The following is a 20,783-nucleotide window of genomic DNA, read 5'->3' on the forward strand; positions in this document are numbered from 1 at the left end:
AGTGTTTTTAAATATGTGTTTTACCATACAACTTTGCACCCGATTGTCATGTTAAGTCTTCAAAACCACAGAAATTAGACTTCTTTTTTCCTTCCTTCTGAATTGTTGAAACTATGCCTGTCCCATTTCTAACTGGAGGAATGTAATATCGCTATTGGGCAATGTCATGTAGGTTTGTGCTAGATCACATTTTAATCAAAACTAAATGGACTTGTCCTCCAGGCTCACAGGACAAATGACTGAACTGCTTGTTACGACTAATACGTCTTGCAAATACAGCTGGTTTTCTCCTTGTGAGCCAAGCAGCAAGCAAGGCTGATTTCCACGAATGCATCCCCTCCCTCTTGCTGCTCAGGGAACTCCGAGTCTGAAGTTGCAGACTGTGGGTTGAGATGGGCTCTCTTGCAACGTTTTCCATTTTTTATTCACGCTGCGTGGCTGGTCACCTCGATCACAACGCATTGGTTCTGCTCGTGGCAGGACATTTGCATCTTTTCAAGCAGGTGACTCAAAATTAGTGACACGTTTCTGAGCTGAATTCTGTCGTGGCGGTTGGAAAGGGCACTAACCTCAGTGGCTAAATGTGCATTTTTAAAGCTTTTGTTTTATTTCTTTTTTTAATTTCTCTGCATTTGCAGAGAAATTAAATTTCCTTTCCTCTACAGTACAGAAACAGTTGAAACGAGCCCAGCTCTCAGGAAACATTCACATTCTTGGCATTCAGGGAATAGGGAATTTGCTCCTCAGTCTCTACCTAAAAGACTATTTAGTATTGTAGAGCAATAATATGAACCCAAAAAAACACTCTCTCCACATGTAATTGGTAAAAAGGTAGTACTGTTTGTAGGAATGATGACTGTAATAACAACAATAGTAGTGATAAGGCAACAGATACATGCCAGATAGATGACTGATAGCAGAGAAGTCAAACGATACAAAAAACAGGTTACAGGCGTTCTGAGAGTCTGCTCACATAGCTTGCTTACTGTGAAATGCAGTGTAATGTATCACTGTAACTTTTTTCTGGACAGCGTGGACTCCTTGCTTGTCACATAGTACCGGAACATTATAGCAGCAAGAGAGACATTAAAGCGGTAATGTACTTCCTTAGTACTAAGTTTTATTTAGAGTTAACTGCAGTATGAATTATAAGGCTTGTTTTGTTAGTGGCTGGAGATTTTACAATATTGGTTTGCTAGGTTGGAGTAAAAACGGGATGTGAGAGAACATTCAATATTGATTTAATCTTACGCTTCTACAGGTAAGTTCAGTCTTAATGTTGATTTCTGGCACTGAGCACTTTTTGAAAGTCCCTTCCTGAAAGAGTGAAATTAAATCTTATACTGTTAATTTTCACCACCAATGTATATAGTTTAGTATCTGTAGAGCTGAAAAAGTCCATAATGGACGCACACCTATAAAAACCTGAGCCTTTACAGCATGCTAATGGCTTTCCATTAGGTCAGATTCATGTTTTCTGCTTGGTGAAAATAGGTATTTAGCAACAGTGCTTTCAGTTTGTTAGGAATAAATAACTGCTGGACCAATTGCTTCACCCTTGAGAATAAATCTGCGCTTTCAGTGCTAGCTGTTAAATCACATCTGCAGGATGATTCGTAACATCTGCAGATTCAGATCTGCGGATGTCAATTGGATCCAGCAGCAAATATATCCTCCTCCTGCGTTTGCATTGCCGTAACTCAGCGAAGTGACAGGTTCTGCCAGTGCTCGTGGTCCCACTGCTGCGTCAGATGCAGGGCACTGCGCACCGTGATAAAGTCGACGAGCTGGATGTTAACCCGCCCGCCTCACCATCCCAGTTTTTAACAGCAGCAATACCGACCTCCCGCATGCAGGGACGTCATGGGCTGTGCAATGGATGTCATCGAAGCACATCAGCAGTGAAGGATCCAGGAATTAATATTAGGTGGGGACCTGGTATCAGAGGGTTGCTAAGGCAGAACTTTCAGTGACATCGATAAAACAACAAGGGTAAAGTCTTGTGGTTTTCCCCTTTTTTAAAGGTGTAGAGAAAGATTTGAAGCCAGATTCTCTTATCTTGAAGAAAATACACACAGAAGTGAAAATGCTTATTTGCATATGTTTGCACTTGTGTCTTTTTCACAGCCGTAGAGTTTTAAATGGTTGTTGACAGTTGACTGGACAGATTTCAGTTGCTAGAGAGGGGCCATGGAGAGGTTTCTCCCTTGGTGTTTCTCTTCATCCCAGATTTTTTAATCAGTGCTTCAAGTCATGTCAATACCGATATTGTTTGCAACCTACATATTTTCTCCTTATAGATCTTCAAATAGCAAGAGACCCATTATCACATCTATTCCTCCTACAGCCTTATTCTTCTCATCTGAGAAATGTTACTTGGAACTTCTATTAATAGCAAAGAGGTACATTTGCACTGCATTTTTCATGAAGAGGGTTCTTAAAAATGCTTTATAACTTATACTAATGCAAATTTATATATGAGGATCTTAGATCTGGGGCTCCTCAGAGCTGTGCTTCCTAATTGTTTGATATGTAACTAATGGGCTCTACCACCAGAAATAAATCATTAAGTGCTCTGGTTCCTAGATACCCAGCTGGAGGCTGGAGCTGACTTTGTGTTAAACTCATGCCCTCTGAATGTCAGTCCACTTTGAAGAGACTAATATAATGTGTCCCAAAACAAGCAAATTCAGAATGATTAGACACTTCTGAAAATGTTCAAATAAAATAAATAAAATAGAACACAGTTCCATTAGGCAGAGAGGCAGAATCTTTTTAACCATGCATGGTAGCATTAATGAAATTTAATACAAAAAATGTAAAATAATACTTCCTCTATTTTAATTTGCAGGAGAAAGTAAGATTGAGGGCATGAAATACTTGAATAGAAATTTAACTGAACTTTGCATTAAATTTTTGAAGTCTGATGAAAAAATTTATTATTCACTACATATTAACAGCACAGTTGGTTCCTGTTTTACTCATGAAACAGCAGTTATTCTTTGAAGAAAGACTGAGTCCTAAGAGAGAACCTCAACATAATATCCACTGTTGAATCGTCCTTAAGCAACATACCTAAGGAATATCTCACCTACTCACAAAAATCCTCTCCAGTATGCAGAAAACTCCAGTTCTGGGCTTACTGTCAAGTCATGCCTCAGACCGAACTCCAAAGGAAATCTGCAGGGTTTGTGGCGTTTTGCAGACTTGCCGGTGAAACAAGAGAAAGCATCGTCCAGGGTGCAGTTTTAAAAACTGACCTGAGAGTGAGTGAATGAGGCAGTCTTCGAGGAAGCTACAGCATAGAAGAGGCTGAAAGCCTATTCTTGCTCCATCAAAATCAAGAGAAATATTGTTAGGGAATGTCAGGAGGATACAGGGGTCCTGTGTCTGTTTGAGCAGCCCTAGGGTGTAACTGAGCTGATGTAGGTCATGGATTGCAGCACTTGGGTAACGGCAGAGAACTGGTGTAAGTAGGAATGTACAGTACATGGTAAAGGTGGTTCTCAACACATCGAGCATTACAGACAACCAAAAAAAAAAATGTCGACTTCATTATGAATGGCATTTTACAGATTCTGACAAGTTTGATTGGCTGGACTATACTTAGAAATCATTTCAAGTCTGATTTACCATTAATTAATCTACTTCTGTTGCACTTACGCTATGCATTCAATCCTGTTTTCTATTGCAATTAAAAAGCATGGATTCAAATTTCTTCAGTCAATGCAGTTTAAAACAAATGACCACTTTGCAAAATTTATTTGAGAGACGTTAGTTTTTTACAGGGAAGGCCATTCTGCACGGTGCTGAGGCCGGGAGAGGAGGCGAGCCTGCTCCAAGCTCCTGCCTGGCACTCTGCACCGGCAGGATGGCATTGCGAATTTGAGAGCAAATGCAGTATCCCTCAGAGCATTTGACTTACCTTAGGTTTCTGTGGTGTCTAGAGTTGTCTTTGGATTTGGAAGTACACAAATCTGAATAAGGAAAACAGCCCTAGAGGGTGTTTTCTTTAATGTTATTTTTTTCCCTGTGACTTGTTGTCTGTGAAGCTCAGTATACCTGTACAGAAGGCATGATGAGGGTGTCAGGAAGGCACAGGAATGGGTGTTTTGTAGTCCAGAGTTCCAGCCTTGGCTTCCTAAAGATGTCATGTGCCACAATAAATATTTAATAAGTGTCAGGTTTGCACAATAAAACAACGTTACTCATTTCTTGGACAACTGAATCCTCTTTTTTCCACCCACTTGATATAATCAGTAGTCAAAGCTGTGTTTATGTGTGCAGTTTTGACTGGAGATATATTGGTGAAATACTTTGAACATATGGATAACCTGTCATGTATAAGGTATTGGCTAAACAACACTTACTTGTTATGCACTATATTCCTCTTTTTTTCCTTTGCAAAACTGACTTTCAAAGGACAAGACGGCTACTTGGCAGAAGGAAAGAAAGGATACTGCCTGCTTCCAGTTCTGAAAGATGATGTGATTATCAGCACACTCCTTCTCAGATAACATTTGCGAAGACAGGTTGTTGAAAAGAAGGCTATTAGGGTCTCTCATGTTGCTGTAGTTGCCTAATAATATTTTGGCAAAAATTATGTCTGATGAAAATCACCTGATGACAATTCAACAGGGGATGCAGGAACAGCATCTCCCATCCCATGTAAAAGAAGTATCTCCATCGCTTCTAACATGTATTTAGGTGCCCAGCTCCTGTTGAAATTAGTGCATGATGGAAATTTCGTTATCTTTATGGATCTAAATGCACAAAATAAGAAATCATTCGTGCCTGTCTAGAGCTAGTTCATTCCTCAATATTTATTACCTATAAAATTAGTTTTCTTCCTACCCCGTCACTCCTTCAGGCAACATCTCCTGATGGGGGCTTGTTACAGGCAGGATGATGGAATTTGTTCTGCTATGGCTTCTGTTGTGATTTTTCTCTGATAAAAGACTTTGTGAGTAACAGCCAAGGAACAGCAGCAGCGTGAAATGTTCCTTGTAGAAAAGATGGCATGGTGGGCTCAAAAAACCTATCATTCTATGATTTTTGTCTTACTTTGCAAAGGTAAGATAGTTTACAATGAGTAAAATATGTTAATTTAAGTGAGAAGATAAAGTGATAACCTTTTTCAGTAATGTAAGCCACTTTTTCCATTTATTTTACATTAATTGGTTTTTTTTCTTTAAGACCTGATTTTTCCTTACCTGGACTCAGCCTTAGTGGGATAGTGATCTTCATATTTTTATCTTTAATAGGAAAATCTATCAAACTCTTTCAGCATTACAGAAAAATGGGAAAATCTTTCTTTTTCTCCCCTCCCCCCCAAATGCTAAAAAACTTTCCACTTAGAAAAAGCTATAATATCCTATTTTTAACTCCAGAATTATTTCTGACCCAAAAAACCCCTATGAGAACAAACAAATGCTCACCACAGGCATGAGATATCAGCAAGTTCATTGCAGTCTTTGGAGCAGTGAGTTTAACGTGGGAAGACAAGCTGTGGGACTTAATTGTTCTTCAGTAAGGTGGAAGGAGGAATATTACGTGCAGTGAACTGGAGAAGACATATTGTGGCTTGCCCTGTGAAGGATGTCTACCTCTACGGCATAAAATCTTGCTCTGTATTCCAAGAAATGTCATTTGAAATGTAGAGTGAGTGCACAGCAGGAATAATAAAATAGTCTGAGCATGTGAATTTTAAGCACTAAACATGATACAGAAACAAGAATATTTTTTCTGACAGAAACCAGTGACTAATGCAGCTTTCTTCCGTAAAAATATTTGCTTCAGCTGGACATTAATCTCTTGGCAGAAATTTCTGGAAAAATTAGATATTTCTCAGTAAAAATTTAAAAGAAATGTTTTACCTAGCTAACAAAATGGAATTGACAACCTTCAGAGGTGGCAAAGTCTCATTTGCAGTAGAACTAGAGCAACATAACAATTTTCTTTTTTATGTATATAAGTAAGTATATATATTTCCTATTACTGTGATAATAGCCTTATACTAAGCCAAATGTGGTTATAAATTATTCCTAGCATCTTGTTCGAGTAGTATGTCTAGGCAAGTATGTCCCTCCTCCCCATCTGTTTGACTGATATTTTTCTCTGAAATCCTAAAAGGTGAAAACATTTAAGTTAAATAGTCACGTCAAAAATCATGTCAGCTACCAAGGAAGTACTTGAGTATAACTTACAATTCATAATGACTTACATTTTCTTTTTAACTTGCATCCTTTTCCCCAACCTTCTCTTTTACTTCAGAGCTCTTAATGAGAAGGACTTTACAACCTTAAACAGTATTTTTCTAATAGACTATCTGGAGAAAAGTTTTTTGCTGGTGCTCTTGATTCAGACTGGTCCTTTGTTCTTTTTCTAGCTTGCACAGACAAAGAATTGAGGAATCTCGCTTCGCGACTAAAAGACTGGTTCGGTGCTCTTCACGAGGACGCAAATCGTGTCATCAAACCAACAAGCTCCGAGACGGCACAAGGCAGTAAGAAATTGCAGCCTATCAGTACTTAAAGGGGGCTTATAGAAAAGATGGCGGCAAACTTTTTAGCAGGGCCTGTTGTGACAGGACAAGGGGGAATGGCTTTAAACTAAAGGGGGGTAGATTTAGACTAGATCTAAGGAAGACATTTTTTACGCTGGGGGTGGTGAAGCACTGGCCCAGGTTGCCCAGAGAGGTGGTGGATGCCCCATCCCTGGCAACATTCCAGGTCAGGTTGGACGGGGCTCTGAGCGACCTGCTCTAGTTGAAGATGTCCCTGCCCACGGCAGGGGGGTTGGACTAGATGACCTTTAGAGGTCCCTTCCAACCCAAACTGTTCTATGATTCTATGATTCTATAAAATACCTTTCCCGTTGAACACTGAGTGTTGCAGGCAGCTTCCCAGCCCGAGAGAGCATTCAGCTGAGCACAACTGTTAGTGCTACAATGTCATGTCAAGGAGGTGCCAGCAAGTAAGCAGGTACGCAAGAGACCTGGTCCTGCAAACAAATAGCTGCACCGTTTTCTAAAGGAGCTGCAGTCGTTCTGTGCTCTCTCTGGCCCAAACTGCTCCAAAAACTGGCAGTCAGAGACAGAGACACCTTTACAAGTTAATCAGGCAAATAACTGTGTCTGAAGGCCAGGGAGGTCACTTCTATACTAGTAAATAAAACTGCTCAAGGACTTTTCTCAAGCCCTGAGGTTAACTAGCATGACATAGTTCATGTCTGTACAGTTGAACTCCATGACCCTGCAAATCAGCATGTCTGCATCCGAATCGCTTCTTGGGGATGGACCGTGGCGTATGCATACCTCCCACTTTATGGCCAAGCATTTTCTGACCCAGTGTCAGTGGCATGAGCCAAAAACATGGCATACAAGCATAAGGAAGATTATGCCAATGTTGGAAAGGACTCATTTAGATTTTATTTTGCAATTTCTTGCTAACACCTTATATAAGAGAAAGAATAATAAAAACATCCGCACTGCAGCCACAGAGCTGGAAGAGTTAAATGGGGTGGAAAGCTGGAATCGTGTCCCAGGTATTTAATAACACCATCTTTGCTTCCTTTGATGTTCTGGGGGTTTTTTAAGAAAGAAAGAAAATGAACAGTTTAGAGGACATTTACTCTCTGTGGGTTTAGCCAACATGACTGATTTTGATGTCATTTACCCACCAGGGAGGGGAAGGATTCAGATAACAGCATCAAAAGAGGTCATGTTCATCAGAGAGCAGATGCGAATTTATTTTCTGTAAGGACTCATTATTCCTTTTAAATAGTATGTCCCAAAGCACATGGGCCCCTGGGTTGCAAAGTAGGATGCACAAGTTTTATCTAGGTGTGTGTCTCACCTCCACTTCACTGCCCTGATTCTCTGCTACAGGCTGTCTAAAGCCGGGGTTTGCACACACCGAATTTAAAGGGTTCAGTCAACTGCTCCCTTTTATGGCTCTTTTGACCCCAGTGCCTAGTTGCCCTGTAGCGTGAGGCTGGAGAGGCTAAACGTGCAGCAGAGCAGACCCAGCACATCAGGATGGGCATTTACTGTTGGTCCATGTCTCCGCAGCCACTCTTCTTTTGTGCTACTTCTGAGCTTGTGTAGCAGTGGATTGCCTCTTCCTAAAGAAACAGAATATACCACAGGCTATATTGCTCAAAGCTATAGTCAGACCTCATTAATGCCAAGTAATTGTATCTTAAACCTATGTGGTGAAACAAGCCATGTTCTGTGTAAATGATCTTTTTCATATGTCTCTTACTTTCCATAGTATTTACAACAAAGTCAGTATCTTTAAAACTGTATGTCCTGCTTCTTTCTTAAACGTTACTCCAAAAAAAGGATATTATCATGCAGAGGAAGCCGAACCATAATGCAAAAAGACAACTGGATGTACAGCTAATCATGGCTTCAAGATGTGAATTCATTTCAGACCCCACGACAGAAAACACCAGAGACTTAAAACTTTGTCTGAAGGCCTTTAGGCCCAGAACCACATGAAATCTCATTTTATCAGATTGTCAGAAGGATGCTTTTCATGCAGATGACCTGTGAGCTGCTCATGAGGACCTTACCAAAGGCCAAAGACCAAATTCATTCCTAAAGGTGTTGGGTCTTTTTTTTTTTTGCTGAAGCAATTTCAGTGAGAAAAACATTCCTGGTAATTCTGCAGCGTTTGCTCTGATTCACAGAGGAGCTGTTATCTCTTTTTAGTTTAGTTTGATTCCTGGCAGCTTTTATATGAAAGGCTGCCTTGATGATCTTAAACACTTGATCTCAACAATGTTCATTTTTAGACTGTTGACTTGGTTTGGCACATTTTCTTATTTTCTTATATGTCAGTTAGGAAAAAAAAAAAGAAACTTTATGAGTTAAGATGCCTAAATTGTATTCGAATGCCACAAAACTTGGGCTTGTTTTTCTTTTTAAGAGTTTGCAACAGTATTCATGAATTAATCTGCAGGTGCCAAATTCTGCAGCTCCGGTTCTCTCTGGTAGCACTGAAAATACACACAGAGTAAGGACAGCGGTATTTGGCTTCCTCCAACTTCAACTTCAAACATTTGTGAAAACGAAAGACATCTTAAACAGGGCTCAGAATTCAAAGCAAAGTTCACATACTGAAGCTGAAAAAAACAATGTGTGTGAATCCTGGCAAACGGGACATACGCAGCTCTGGAAATACGCTCTGATGTACACATTGCCCTTTTTTTATTGCTGTGTTGCCCTCCTCACCGGGCTGATCACTTCATTAAGCTGAACCGGTTTGGTTGTGCCTGTAGCGTCTTAAAAGGCATGCACATCCCCGATGTAGTCCGTTTTGGGTATGCCCCTGTGGCGGTAAAAGGAACATGGTGGGATGCAATGACTACGATGCCTCGGACACATCAGCTGTCTAGAGAAGGTGATCCAGCAGAGATTTCTCTATGCTACATTAAATTTTCAAGACGTTACTGTGGGTGTAAATAAGCTTTTTGAGTGTATTAAGTTCACCCCCAGGTGAAGGAAAAAAGTACACCTTTTTTTTTTTTTTACTCTCTTGAAAGGAAAAGGATGAGGGCAAGTCATTGTCTTTGAAATCTCAAACCTTCATTCAATGAGCTATCTGCCAGATCCCAGCAAAGCACCATAGGCCGGGAACTTTGTCTTCTGCAGGCTTTGTACAATTGAAATCTCCTCAATAAATAATATAAGCAACTCAGGGACATGCTTTAACATAAGGAAATAAAACTAATTAGGATAGTTAGATCAGATTCAAATTGCTCCTGAGCCTGTTGATAATTCATAACATTCCCATATTGTATCTAGATAGTCTCTTTGGTTGGAGTGGGAGTTGGTTTTCTTTTACTGGAGATCTATGCAATATAAAGGGATTTTTTCTGGGGAACATTTCTTCTCTTCCTTCCTTTATTTTAAGTGATGGGGGAAATTAGGTTAATTATTCCCCTGTTAATTTAATTGTAGTATACTTTAATAAAATAAAACTGGCTCATGTAAGTCAACTCTTGAAGGGGGAAAATAATTCTATGTGCCAGAAGGTGTGTTTATTTTTAATTAAGATTTTCACTTAAAGACTTTTTTTAATTTAATTCCATTTTAATTCAGAGGAGGTGGAGCATTTTACGTATTAATGGCATATGAGACTTTTACATGTAGGTCACAGGTTTGATTTCCTTCCAGGTCTGTAGTGAATGAAAGTTGTTAGGGTGCTGAACAGCTGTCAGTCAGAATGAGAAACATGATGGTTTCAATCCAGGTCCTTGTGAGCAGGTGTCCAAATGAGAGCAACCACCCCCACATTAATTGGCATCTGTGTTGGCAGCCTCTGCCGAGGAGCCAAGAGCAGGCGGGATACGGAGCCTGCACCGTTCTCTTGCTTCTCACCATAGGCGCTGCAGTGCCGAGCTGATGCGCAGAAAGATGCAGAAAAGTTCTCACTGAGGTTACTGCTATTCCGGGTGTGTTGTGCTGGAAGTCCGGCCAATTAACCAAGCACTTAATTCATTACAGAATTACCGTATGTGGTTTATTTCATCCAGCATATTGCATCATATGTATAAGCAAGTATATCAAAAGACTCCAAAAAGGAGTTAATTCATTCAACACCACTTGGCCTCACCAAGTTGATGGGAGCACAGTGACCTCCCAGAGAAGGTAAGCGAGCTCTGAGAACCATTTTCCATCAGCTGCCCTGGTTACGCAGGAAGTCAGAGCCTGCGCTGCACACTCAGGGCACGCTTTGCTTTCATTCCTCTTGCTGGGTGCCGAGAGCATCCAGGATTGCTGGTTTTGGACTGCAGGTGCAATGTTGGAATGAGATCTACGGTGATTTACAGGCAGTGGCTTTTACCAGGAGACAATATGAAGTGGAGGTAGATGCTACTATTCACCTTCAACCACATATTGAGGGACAATTAAAGAATTAACCTCTTCACTGATAATAACCAGCTAGTTAAGGGCTTTCCGTCACACCTACCACTGTAATATTTAAAGACTTCCAGACCACACTGTCTAGTAATCCAGCACTGCTTAATATGCAGCCTCTTAATAAACCTAATCTGGAACTCTGGTCACAACAGTGAAAGCTCCCTTGTTTATAAGAAATTACAATCTAAAACTCTTCAACTAATGTAATTAACTGTCTTCATAAGTAACCTTTCATGATTGTATTTTGCATCCAAGTCCTGATGGTATGTCACAGAGCAGCTTCGTATTCATATCAATCACTGTCTTGTGATCTGCTCAGACAGATCAGTACTGAGGGCACGCTGGTGGTGTATCCCTGAGTGCATGTTGTACACACAGATAAAGACTTCCCAGCAGGGAGGAAAACAAGACTCAGAAATAATCCACAGACACTGTCAGGGGCAAGTTCATGCCAGGATCTCCTCCTCCCTGCGTCACCTTGCAGGGTGACCCGTCACCTTGCCAGTCCTTGCCAGTCACTCCTTGCCAGTTAGGAGGTGACCTTTAGAGACCCACAGGGCCGAGCAACACGTACGGTGCTCAACTGGTTGTACAACAGACCTTGTAGTTATTCACCTTAGCAGCAGTAAGTGCCACGACAGGGCGTAAAGACCATCACCAGAGAAGGGATCTGTGCAGGAAAAGAGCAGCCAACGGAACCCAGCTGTTTTTCCCCTGGGAGCTGTTAAACTGGGATAGCTGAAGCATGTACTGATCCCAGCTCCACCATGCCATTGAATGATCCACCCCTGCCTGTTTGACTACTTTTAACCTGCCCCGTGGTGGGGAATCAGGCACAGCACACACCCACACAAGGCAGGACTGCGTGTCCTGCTCCTCGGTGCTTTGTAAAGGCAAAGTCAAGGATTCTTAAATCCTTTCACTCAACAAGAGATTGCACAGTGACCAAATCCTGCTTGCCTTCTTCAGATGAATAAAATAATTGAAGTCAATAGTCCTAATTGCTTCAGCAAGGCAAGCAGGCTTCCTCCCTACATCTATTCACATGGTCTTTTTCTTTTTCACTGTGCTCAAACTCAATTAGATAATGTTAGAGGAGATAACAGCACAAAAATGTGATGAAATGTTCAGCATGATCTCTCTCTTCCGTGCCTGAGCTGCTTCTAGCCCTGAGGAAATGGTGTTACCTTCTTCCTTTTGTAGAGAAACGTGTATTATGAATGACATAAACCTTCCCATTAGTTAACCCTTCTGATTGTTCCTCCATGTCACTGACAACCTTCAGCTGCAGTTGCATACAAAAAGCACAGCTTCCAGCATAAAGCACTGCCCTCCTTTGGATTAATACTTAAAATAGCAGGTAGGCTGCAGAGCTTGGACAAACTGCCAGCGTGACTCCAGCAACGTCTTAGGTTTCACTTTAACAAAGCAGCATCCTGAAATGGGACTTGACACGTACAGCAAATAAGGCTAAGCTTGGCCTCGTTCAACGAAAGATGCAGCAAAAGGAAAAAGCCCATCAGGCTTCTCCCCGTGGCCCGTAGCAGAATGAATAGTGCACAGGCAGGTTAGTGCACACAGCTGAAACAGCGTGAGCGTGAGGTGCCCAGGGCGCGTGGTTCAGGTGCCCTCTGTGCCTGTAAACCCCCAGCCAGTATATGCACGTTTCTGAGTCCTTGTTGAAACCAATATCCTTATTTTCAGATTTATTAGCTCTGCATTACCAATACGCTTTCTTGCATCATAGATAACTTGGAAATTAGTCCATGTTTGTACCAAGCATTGAACATACAGTGACAGTATGGATTTATAATGCCCTGTCTTGTTTGTGAAAGAAGGCAGTGCCACTGCTTTTGTGGAGACTGCAGAATACTGGAACACGTATCTCATATACATTGCGGGTATCTATATGCATGACTTGGTCTTTCTGTGATAACCGCTGCTGCTGCTGCAGTCTTTGAAGGATCTGGGCTATTAAAATGAATCATGATGATGGTTTCCAAAGTGCTGGAAGAGCAGAATCCTGTATTGCTGCACAATCCTGGAGACCGCAAGGAGGAATAGTGCTGGTATGGCATACAAGAGCATGTGCAGCTCTCTGGAGCTCCCAGCTGAAGCAGTGCCGTTATTCAGAGCGGTGCAAGCAAAAGAGACACTTCGTCCCTTCTCTGCCCCTGCCTCCCCCAGACAGCTCGCAATCCAGGCCAAAGCATTTTGTTGTCCACCTCAGGAGCTTTGAAGAGTGAAAAGCTAGGATGAGAGGTGGAAGGTGAGAGCACAGTAGGAAAGAATTTGATCAGGGAACTAGAAACAGGTCTGGGAAACAGGATTTAAATCGCATTCAGACTCAGGCTAGTTTGAAAATATGGTGGATGCAGCCTTTTCTCATCACATTTCAGTTTCTTGGAACAAGGCCAATGAGGACAGAAAAAAAAAGTGAGAATTTTTTGAGTAGAAATAACTTTGAGTTACAGTAATCAGCTATGAATCTCAGCCCTCCCCACCCCACAGCTCCTAAAGAGTGTGAGTAGTGCTCTAGTCTGTAGCTGTGCTTGGGTTTTAAGCTTTACACAAACAGTTCAGTCTTAGAATTTTGTTCTGTTTCGGGCAAATGAGGGTTATGTTCAGAGTCCAGCCAAAAAAATTATAAAGGCTTCAGCTTAGCAATGATTCCTGTGCGGTGAGCGTGCTGGGGTCCAGTTGGGGATGTTTGCCCATCTTCTTACAGGATTTGACACCAGCATATTGCCCATCTGTAAGGATTCCTTAGGCTGGATGTTCAACAAACTTGACATGAACTATGACCTGCTGCTGGATCCCTCAGAGATCAGTGCTATTTATCTGGATAAGTACGAGCCATGTGTCAAGCCTCTCTTCAACTCTTGCGACTCCTTCAAAGACGGAAAGCTTTCGAACAATGAGTGGTGCTACTGCTTCCAGAAGCCGGGCGGTGAGTTGTGCGATTTGCAGTACAAAGAGCAGTTGTTTGGGTTTCCCTGTGTTTCAGGTTTGATTGATCTGCTTATGGGGATAGTTTGGTAGTTGGCAGTCAGCTGCGTTAAAAAGCTCTTTTCTTCAGCATTGGTGTGAAAGGGCATTGTGTAACGATGTTTAATGTCACAGATGAGCTGTATTAATATCCCTTGATCATTAAAACAAACAAGTAATAAGTGCCAGTGCACACAGTTTAGAAGTAAGCTCTATTGCTGATAGAAAGCTCAAGAACTTGCTCTTTTATTAATGCAGAAATTAGTCAATTAGCAAACCATAAATTAGAGAGCTGGCATTATGTCAGTTTGGTGAAAAGAGAGGAAAAATGGTTTAACAATGAAAATGGCCCCCAAACACTATTCTCAACTACAGTGTGTTGCAATTATTTTTTTTTAATTAGTGGAGCTAATGACATAAATTTGTTTTGCAGTACAGTACCAGCATATGGGCTTCTTTCATTCCCAGGTGTACAGTAGTCTACATTTCATGTCAGTAGTGAAGCCAGTCACTACAGAGCCTGTCCCGTACCATCTGGAAACTGATTCTCGTACATTATATTTTAGGTCTTCCTTGCCAGAATGAAATGAATAGAATTCAAAAGCTAAGTAGAGGGAAGAGTCTGTTGGGTAAGTTCGATTACTCGCTATTCATTTACTCAACTAATTAAAGCTTCTGTGATTATTGTAACTTTATATGCAGTAATGGTTTTTCAATTAGAGACTAATGTTTTGAGTCAGGAATATGCACCACGAAGTGTAGGCCTGACACTATGAAATTAAACAAATGATGAGATAGCAATATACAGAACAGGTGTCAGCGTGGCAACGGGTTCAGAACTAATTTACAGCTCTCCAGAAATGCAAAGCCTTGTCTGCACAGAGCTTAATACTGCCTTCATCACCTCAGAGGTCACAATAAGCACAGAGGCTGCTTGATACTCAAGCCTCCCATTTTTGAAGGGTGATTGAAGGTGCCAGAGTGCATAGCCAATGGGTTCATGTCTTCTTCCAGTTATGGTACAATGCATGTATTCCTTGGGGTTCATTTATGACTAATCACCCTTGAAAATATTTCACTATTTTCCATGTATATGAAAACAGGAATTCATGTCATCTCATTTCAGGCAGCCCTGCAGGATGCTCTGTGCTGTAAGGTGTGATAATGCCTGCCCCTCTCTCTATTGACTGTTGGGAACCTGAATTGATTCATAACTTACACTGCTCTGATGGATGTCTAAAATTAGGTGAAATGAATCCCCATAAGGCATTTTCCCATTTAGTTGCTAAAAAATCTGGTTGTTGAACTGACTAAATGTAAGGTAACTAATTCCATACCCTAAAATCACATGGTGTTATGTAGCCTAGCGTTTATGTGGTGGTATCGTATTGAAACTTCTATCCTAGCGCATTCATGTACATAGATCCAAGCCACGTGAGGCCTATCAGTACAGATTAAAGTCTCTGCTTACAGAAAGCACTGCATCCCACCCTTGGAGAGTCTGGCTTACCTCAGACCCGGGCTGTCAGGCCCATCACCGAGAACCCGTGTCAGGTTCCTACAGCATCGCTAGCTGCGGCACAGAGCATGCATGTCAGCTCTGCTGAAATGCTTCTCAGATTGCAGTCTGCTTCTCAGGCTGCTCTCAGATTTTAGTCTGATGTTTCTAGATACTCAGTAGCAGACCCTGCAAACAGAGCTTCTGCAAAGTGCATCTTTGCCAAACCCTCCCATTCCCAGACGCCACTGCTGTTTGGACTCAAGGTTCAGGCACCTTAGAAACAATCCCAATCTGGATTCTTTGATTTAAAATAAGAATAAACATTCCCAAAGGCCACAGGGACTATGGTTTAGTTCCATCATCCTTTCATAGCAAGTTCACATAAAGATTAAGATGTTTCAGAGTTACAGCTCCTGCTGTTCATAGCTGTGGGAGCGAAGGGAGGATTGATTGCTCAGTTGTATGTGTGCTGTATTCAGTAAATATTTTGCATTTGTGTTCGAATGCATGTTGTGGCAGAGGAAGTCACGGTGTTCTCTGTCTCGTGGGTGTCATGATTTTCAAAGCCACCTAAAAGAATAAGAAGCCCAGTTCCTAATAGATCGCTTTGGCTATCCCATATTTATTTTATGCTTTGCTGTTATTTGCTATGTGCAATAAATGTCATCTAGGTTGAAACATAAGTGGTTTGTTCCAGTGTGCGGGGAAAAATGATGGCTATATTGCAGGTAGTACAACATGCAGGCAGTTGTAGCACATGTCACTGGGATCTGATCACAATAGCAGGAGTAAAATGACAAAGTAAAAGCAGTAAGAATGGTCCCTTACCACAAATAACTTCTAGTCAACTGTATTAAAAAAAATGAAGGATGAAAGTGGCTAAGCTCAACAAATCAAGAAGTGTCAGGCATAGGTTGCTCCAGAAGCTAGAAAATTATAATATAGAGAGGAACTCTTTGCTTCACCTACCTTGAAAGTCTGCCTGCATAATGGCACCTGTCTGTGAGATTTTAATCTGATCTCATAGCTACTTATACAGCGGAAAACATTCTTTTCACTGACTGAAAAATCATGCAAATGGAAACAAAAAACATACACGTGACAAAAAACACGCTTGTAGCAACAAAGATTGAAAAGAAAGACGAGTATTTTCAGAGAAACTAGCCTTTAATTATTCTCTTTCCTTCTCTGTCCCTGACACACAGAGCACAGCATTTACAGTCTGGACAGCACATATGAAGAAGATTTCTGTTAACTTGTATCCATTGATAAAAAATGATGACTTTTGATATTTTGTTCTCTATATATTTTTCAAAACACATGACAGTTGCAACAAACTACTTCAAAGCCATTGCCATTAGATATGTTAAATTTGGAGGCTTTTGAATAGAGTCTAGCATCCCAGTGGACTGAATTAAAAAGTAAACAGCACTATTCATCTTTTCCTACCAGATTTATCTAGAGTACAATTAACTGCAGAAAGTGTACTTTTAGAGCATACAACTGTGCAGCCTGATAATGCTTCTCCCACATCAATAAGGTAATAAATTTCTGCTCCCGTCACTGTCTTCTTCTATATCAGCCCTGTGAATTCAGCTAACATAACAGCTAATACAGGGAGCTGTGTGCCGGCTAGCACTTAATTCTGTCAGGCTTTTACCTGTGTGATTCACTACCTTTAGCATATAATTATTCTCCCCGTGTCGTCTGAGGAAGGGGATTATTATATAGATAAGGAAATGATGCAAAAAAAAAAAAAGAGAGAGAGAGGTCTGGATCCATAAAGAGGATATAGATGCAACAGTGCTGTTCAAGTTTGCGTGGAATAATTAAATACTCCGTGGGACAAAGAGAGATGGGGGAAGCAGGATTCACTAGCCTGAGGCAGTTCAGTGGGGAGTGACTAACATTTTGTAGTGCTTAATAGTAAAGCTGGTCCACCAGCGGTCCTCTCCACACTTGTGGGGAAGCACCATCTGTGCAAGAACCTCTGGAGAGGAAATGTGAACTCCTTTCTCCTTCCAAACCCTGCGGGTGTTCTCTGATGCCAAACCAAATTATGGGGTGAAATGTTCCCACTAAATGGGCCGTCTGGATGCCATGCTCCAGAATAGGAGAGCTTGTAGCCAGAGCTTATTTCAAATGAAAACAGGGGCTGATCTGTGTAGGATTTACAGGATGAATCATCATGCTGTACAACACTTGCTCCCAGTGACTCTCTGTCCTCACCAGATTATCACCTGCGCCTGACACACTGGAGAGGACATGCTGTAATCTTCCCTCTGATGGTTGGCAAATACTGTGACATTAGTATGCGTAGCTAAACATTTAAAGCTCCAGCGTTACACACAAATTAGCACAAATTTCCCATGCAGAAGGAAAAGTACCTTCTGCTCTTCACTGTGACCCAAAGTGTGAATCCTTTCCACACACAGTTATGTTGGCAGTGAGCCTGGACCATAATTTATTTTTAAATCTAGTGTGGAACATTTTAATACCTTAGAAGAAACACAGTGAAACTGTGCAAAAAGGCCTGTTTCAAAGGAGGGAAAGGTTGCATTGCCCAAGGAAAAGAGAAAGCATGAGACAGTTTAAAATGCAGAGGCCGTTCTCTGCTCACCCCATAATGCCACTGAGGTTCCCCCTTTGATTCTTCCCTGGAGCCAGATGCTCATCTGATATAACGGGGAGCTCTAGTGACATGGGTACAGCTATGATGATTTACACCAGCTCAAAATCAGCACCTGAGCACTTTTCTCAAAGTTGTGTATAGTCTGATAAACACCTGGAGTGCTTAACAGAGAGAGGACATGAGCATAAATATGAAAAAAAAACTTTCTCAATCAATATTGAAATGAAGGATTGAACAGTGAGCATTAACTTACAAAAACCTGCAAAGGCGAATACATACACATGGTTATTAGAACCATTTTTTTATAAATAGTGAAAATGAGTCTTTGGTAGTCATCAGTAAGCTTACATTTATACATGAACATAGTGGTGGTACCTATAAGCAAACCTGCTATAAGCTCATGCTTTGAAGTTATTTAAAATACTCTCATTAATGGATGTGAAGTGGTCTCCAAAACTGATCCGATATACAAAGATTTCTGCAGATGTTCAAAGGTTTCTGTTCTCATCTTCCAGACCTACGTTTGCGGCACTCAAACATTAGACAAGATCTGCAGTGCGATGAGTTTGGAAATTCAAGGATTCACTTTATATAGATGTGTGCGTGTGTATGAGATTGACTTTTATGTCTTTTATATAGGAAATTTCATTACGTTTGGGCAGCACCTTCTCATTCATTTTTTCTGTGAGAAATGTAGTGGAAATAGCCCCTTTGACACATGAACTGTCTGAAGAGATGCTATACACATGGAACTAGTTAGAAGACTTACTGCGTGACCAGTAAATCACTGGTCTCTTTGACAAAGGAGAAAAATACTTTCTCAAAAATCATTTGAGGCAAGAAATTTGGGGGCAAGGGTGGGTTTCTGCCATGTTTCAAATTGAAGCAATTGGCAAAGCAATGAAAATGACTGTACTGACCTCCCCTGGGAATAAAGCTAACTCATCTTGAAGAACAAGAGGGCTTTTCATATTGAAGTACATTTGCTGTATCTGCTGAAAATGGTGGGAACAATAAAACGGGTTTCTCCTGAGAGCTTCCCTGTCTGCAGAAGCCAGAATGAACCACAGTCCACAAGGCTGAACTATATTGGTTTTAATGTGAGACAAATATTGGGCTTCAAATCCGAAGACTTGCTGACTTCAAATCCTGTTGGCCCTCTCTGTAAAGCTTATGCATTTCTTCTCCTTTCATAAACGGGAACTCTCAGTAAGTCGGAAGTTGTGCTTGAGATTAGTATGAATAGCAAGCAGATGGCAGATACCTTCCAGGGATAATTACAGTGTTGTGGAAAGACTTGTATGATAAACACTGAAGAAGTGCAAATGGAAGGGAAATGCAGAATTAATGAAGTTGGGGTAATAATCCAGTTGGGAAAAAAAGTTTAAAACCAGGAGTTGAATCTGAAAGGGGCACTGTGGGAATATTGATCATTCAGGGACAGAGTGAACCTATCTCTAGTACCATATGCCATCACCCTGCATGTGCTATATGTGCACAAACATTTATACACTGTGCAGTGGCCAGGGTGGCTGAAAATAGTTAATCATATATAATTTCTGCTCCCTTTTAGGCACCAGATAATCACATGTATTTTCTTGCCAACGTTGTAAAGATCTTCATGTAAATAAGTGACAAGTTCAAAATACTCTGTATACCTGCTTGCTCCTACAGAGGCTTGCGTTACTGATTATACCTTATATTTTATTCAGGTGCTTTCATCCCACGGTGCAATGAAGAAGGTTATTACAAAGCCACTCAGTGCCATGGCAGCACAGGGCAGTGCTGGTGTGTTGATAAGTACGGGAATGAGATAGCTGGCTCAAGAAAGCAAGGGACAGTTAGTTGTGGTGAGTAATGATGTGCTTTCCTCAGACAAGAAAGGAATTAACACTGTTGTAAGCCCTGCCATCGCTGTACGATGGAGTGCGATAACAAAAGTGACAACAGGGAAACATGACTACCAGTGGTCAAAGTGCTCCTGTATTTTCCTATTCAGACTACAAATGGGGCCCTTATATGTGTATTGGTCCTTTGGACTGGGGGGGTGCAGCAGAAGTTAACAGGCAGTAACCACTGATAAGAAGATTATTTTTGCTACCAGCCTGGAAAATGTAGTGATTGATTTTAAAATTAAGGCTATGGGATTGCTATGCGTGGTTATTAAATACATTGTTCTGTATACTCTGGAACACACATTTACTGGGACTTCATGAATAATGTCTTTCGAGACAAAGGAAGGCCTAAATGTGTAAAATTTTGTAAATTAACAGCCAAGCCCAATAAAATCAGGCAATATTAACTCCATATTAAAACAGGACAATATTACGTAGATATGTGAAATCAACAATTAGCTGTTATACCTAGGCAAGCAAGATTTCAGTCGTATTCCTTCAGAGTACTTCAGTGATGGTTGTGGATGCAGCTTTCTTCTTCAAGAAGGAACAGAAAAAGCAGAGACCTAGAAGGTCTGAGATGCCCAGAATCACATCACAGATGTTAGGCTCAATAGCTACATTTGCAGCGTGTGGTTTATGCACTCAGATAAAATCAACTTGTGCAATATTTTTAGCCTGGTTTACAGAGTTGGGATGGGATGAAGGTACTTACAAACAAGAAATGATTTCCTGGCCTGTGTGCATGTGAACTGAGACTCTCCAGTCGAGTCTCTAGGAGGAGGGCGATGCATAGTTTTTTAGGCAAGTAAATTTTTCAGAGTAAATTGATATATA

General features: G+C 41.1%; 1 protein-coding gene across 1 annotated transcript in view; it reads left to right on the forward strand.

Moving 5' to 3' along the window:
• The window catches only part of SPOCK1 (SPARC (osteonectin), cwcv and kazal like domains proteoglycan 1), a 338,727-nt gene that overhangs the window by 313,057 nt on the left and 4,887 nt on the right, over positions 1-20,783 (forward strand). Inside the window, exons 7-10 of the mRNA XM_076349893.1 lie at positions 6,389-6,505; positions 13,659-13,880; positions 14,485-14,547; positions 19,764-19,901. Of these exons, the coding sequence (XP_076206008.1) occupies positions 6,389-6,505; positions 13,659-13,880; positions 14,485-14,547; positions 19,764-19,901 (540 nt within the window). The remainder of the gene's footprint in view (positions 1-6,388; positions 6,506-13,658; positions 13,881-14,484; positions 14,548-19,763; positions 19,902-20,783) is intronic.

Source organism: Aptenodytes patagonicus, chromosome 12, assembly GCF_965638725.1.
Source record: "Aptenodytes patagonicus chromosome 12, bAptPat1.pri.cur, whole genome shotgun sequence".
Classification (NCBI taxonomy): Eukaryota; Metazoa; Chordata; class Aves; order Sphenisciformes; family Spheniscidae; genus Aptenodytes; species Aptenodytes patagonicus.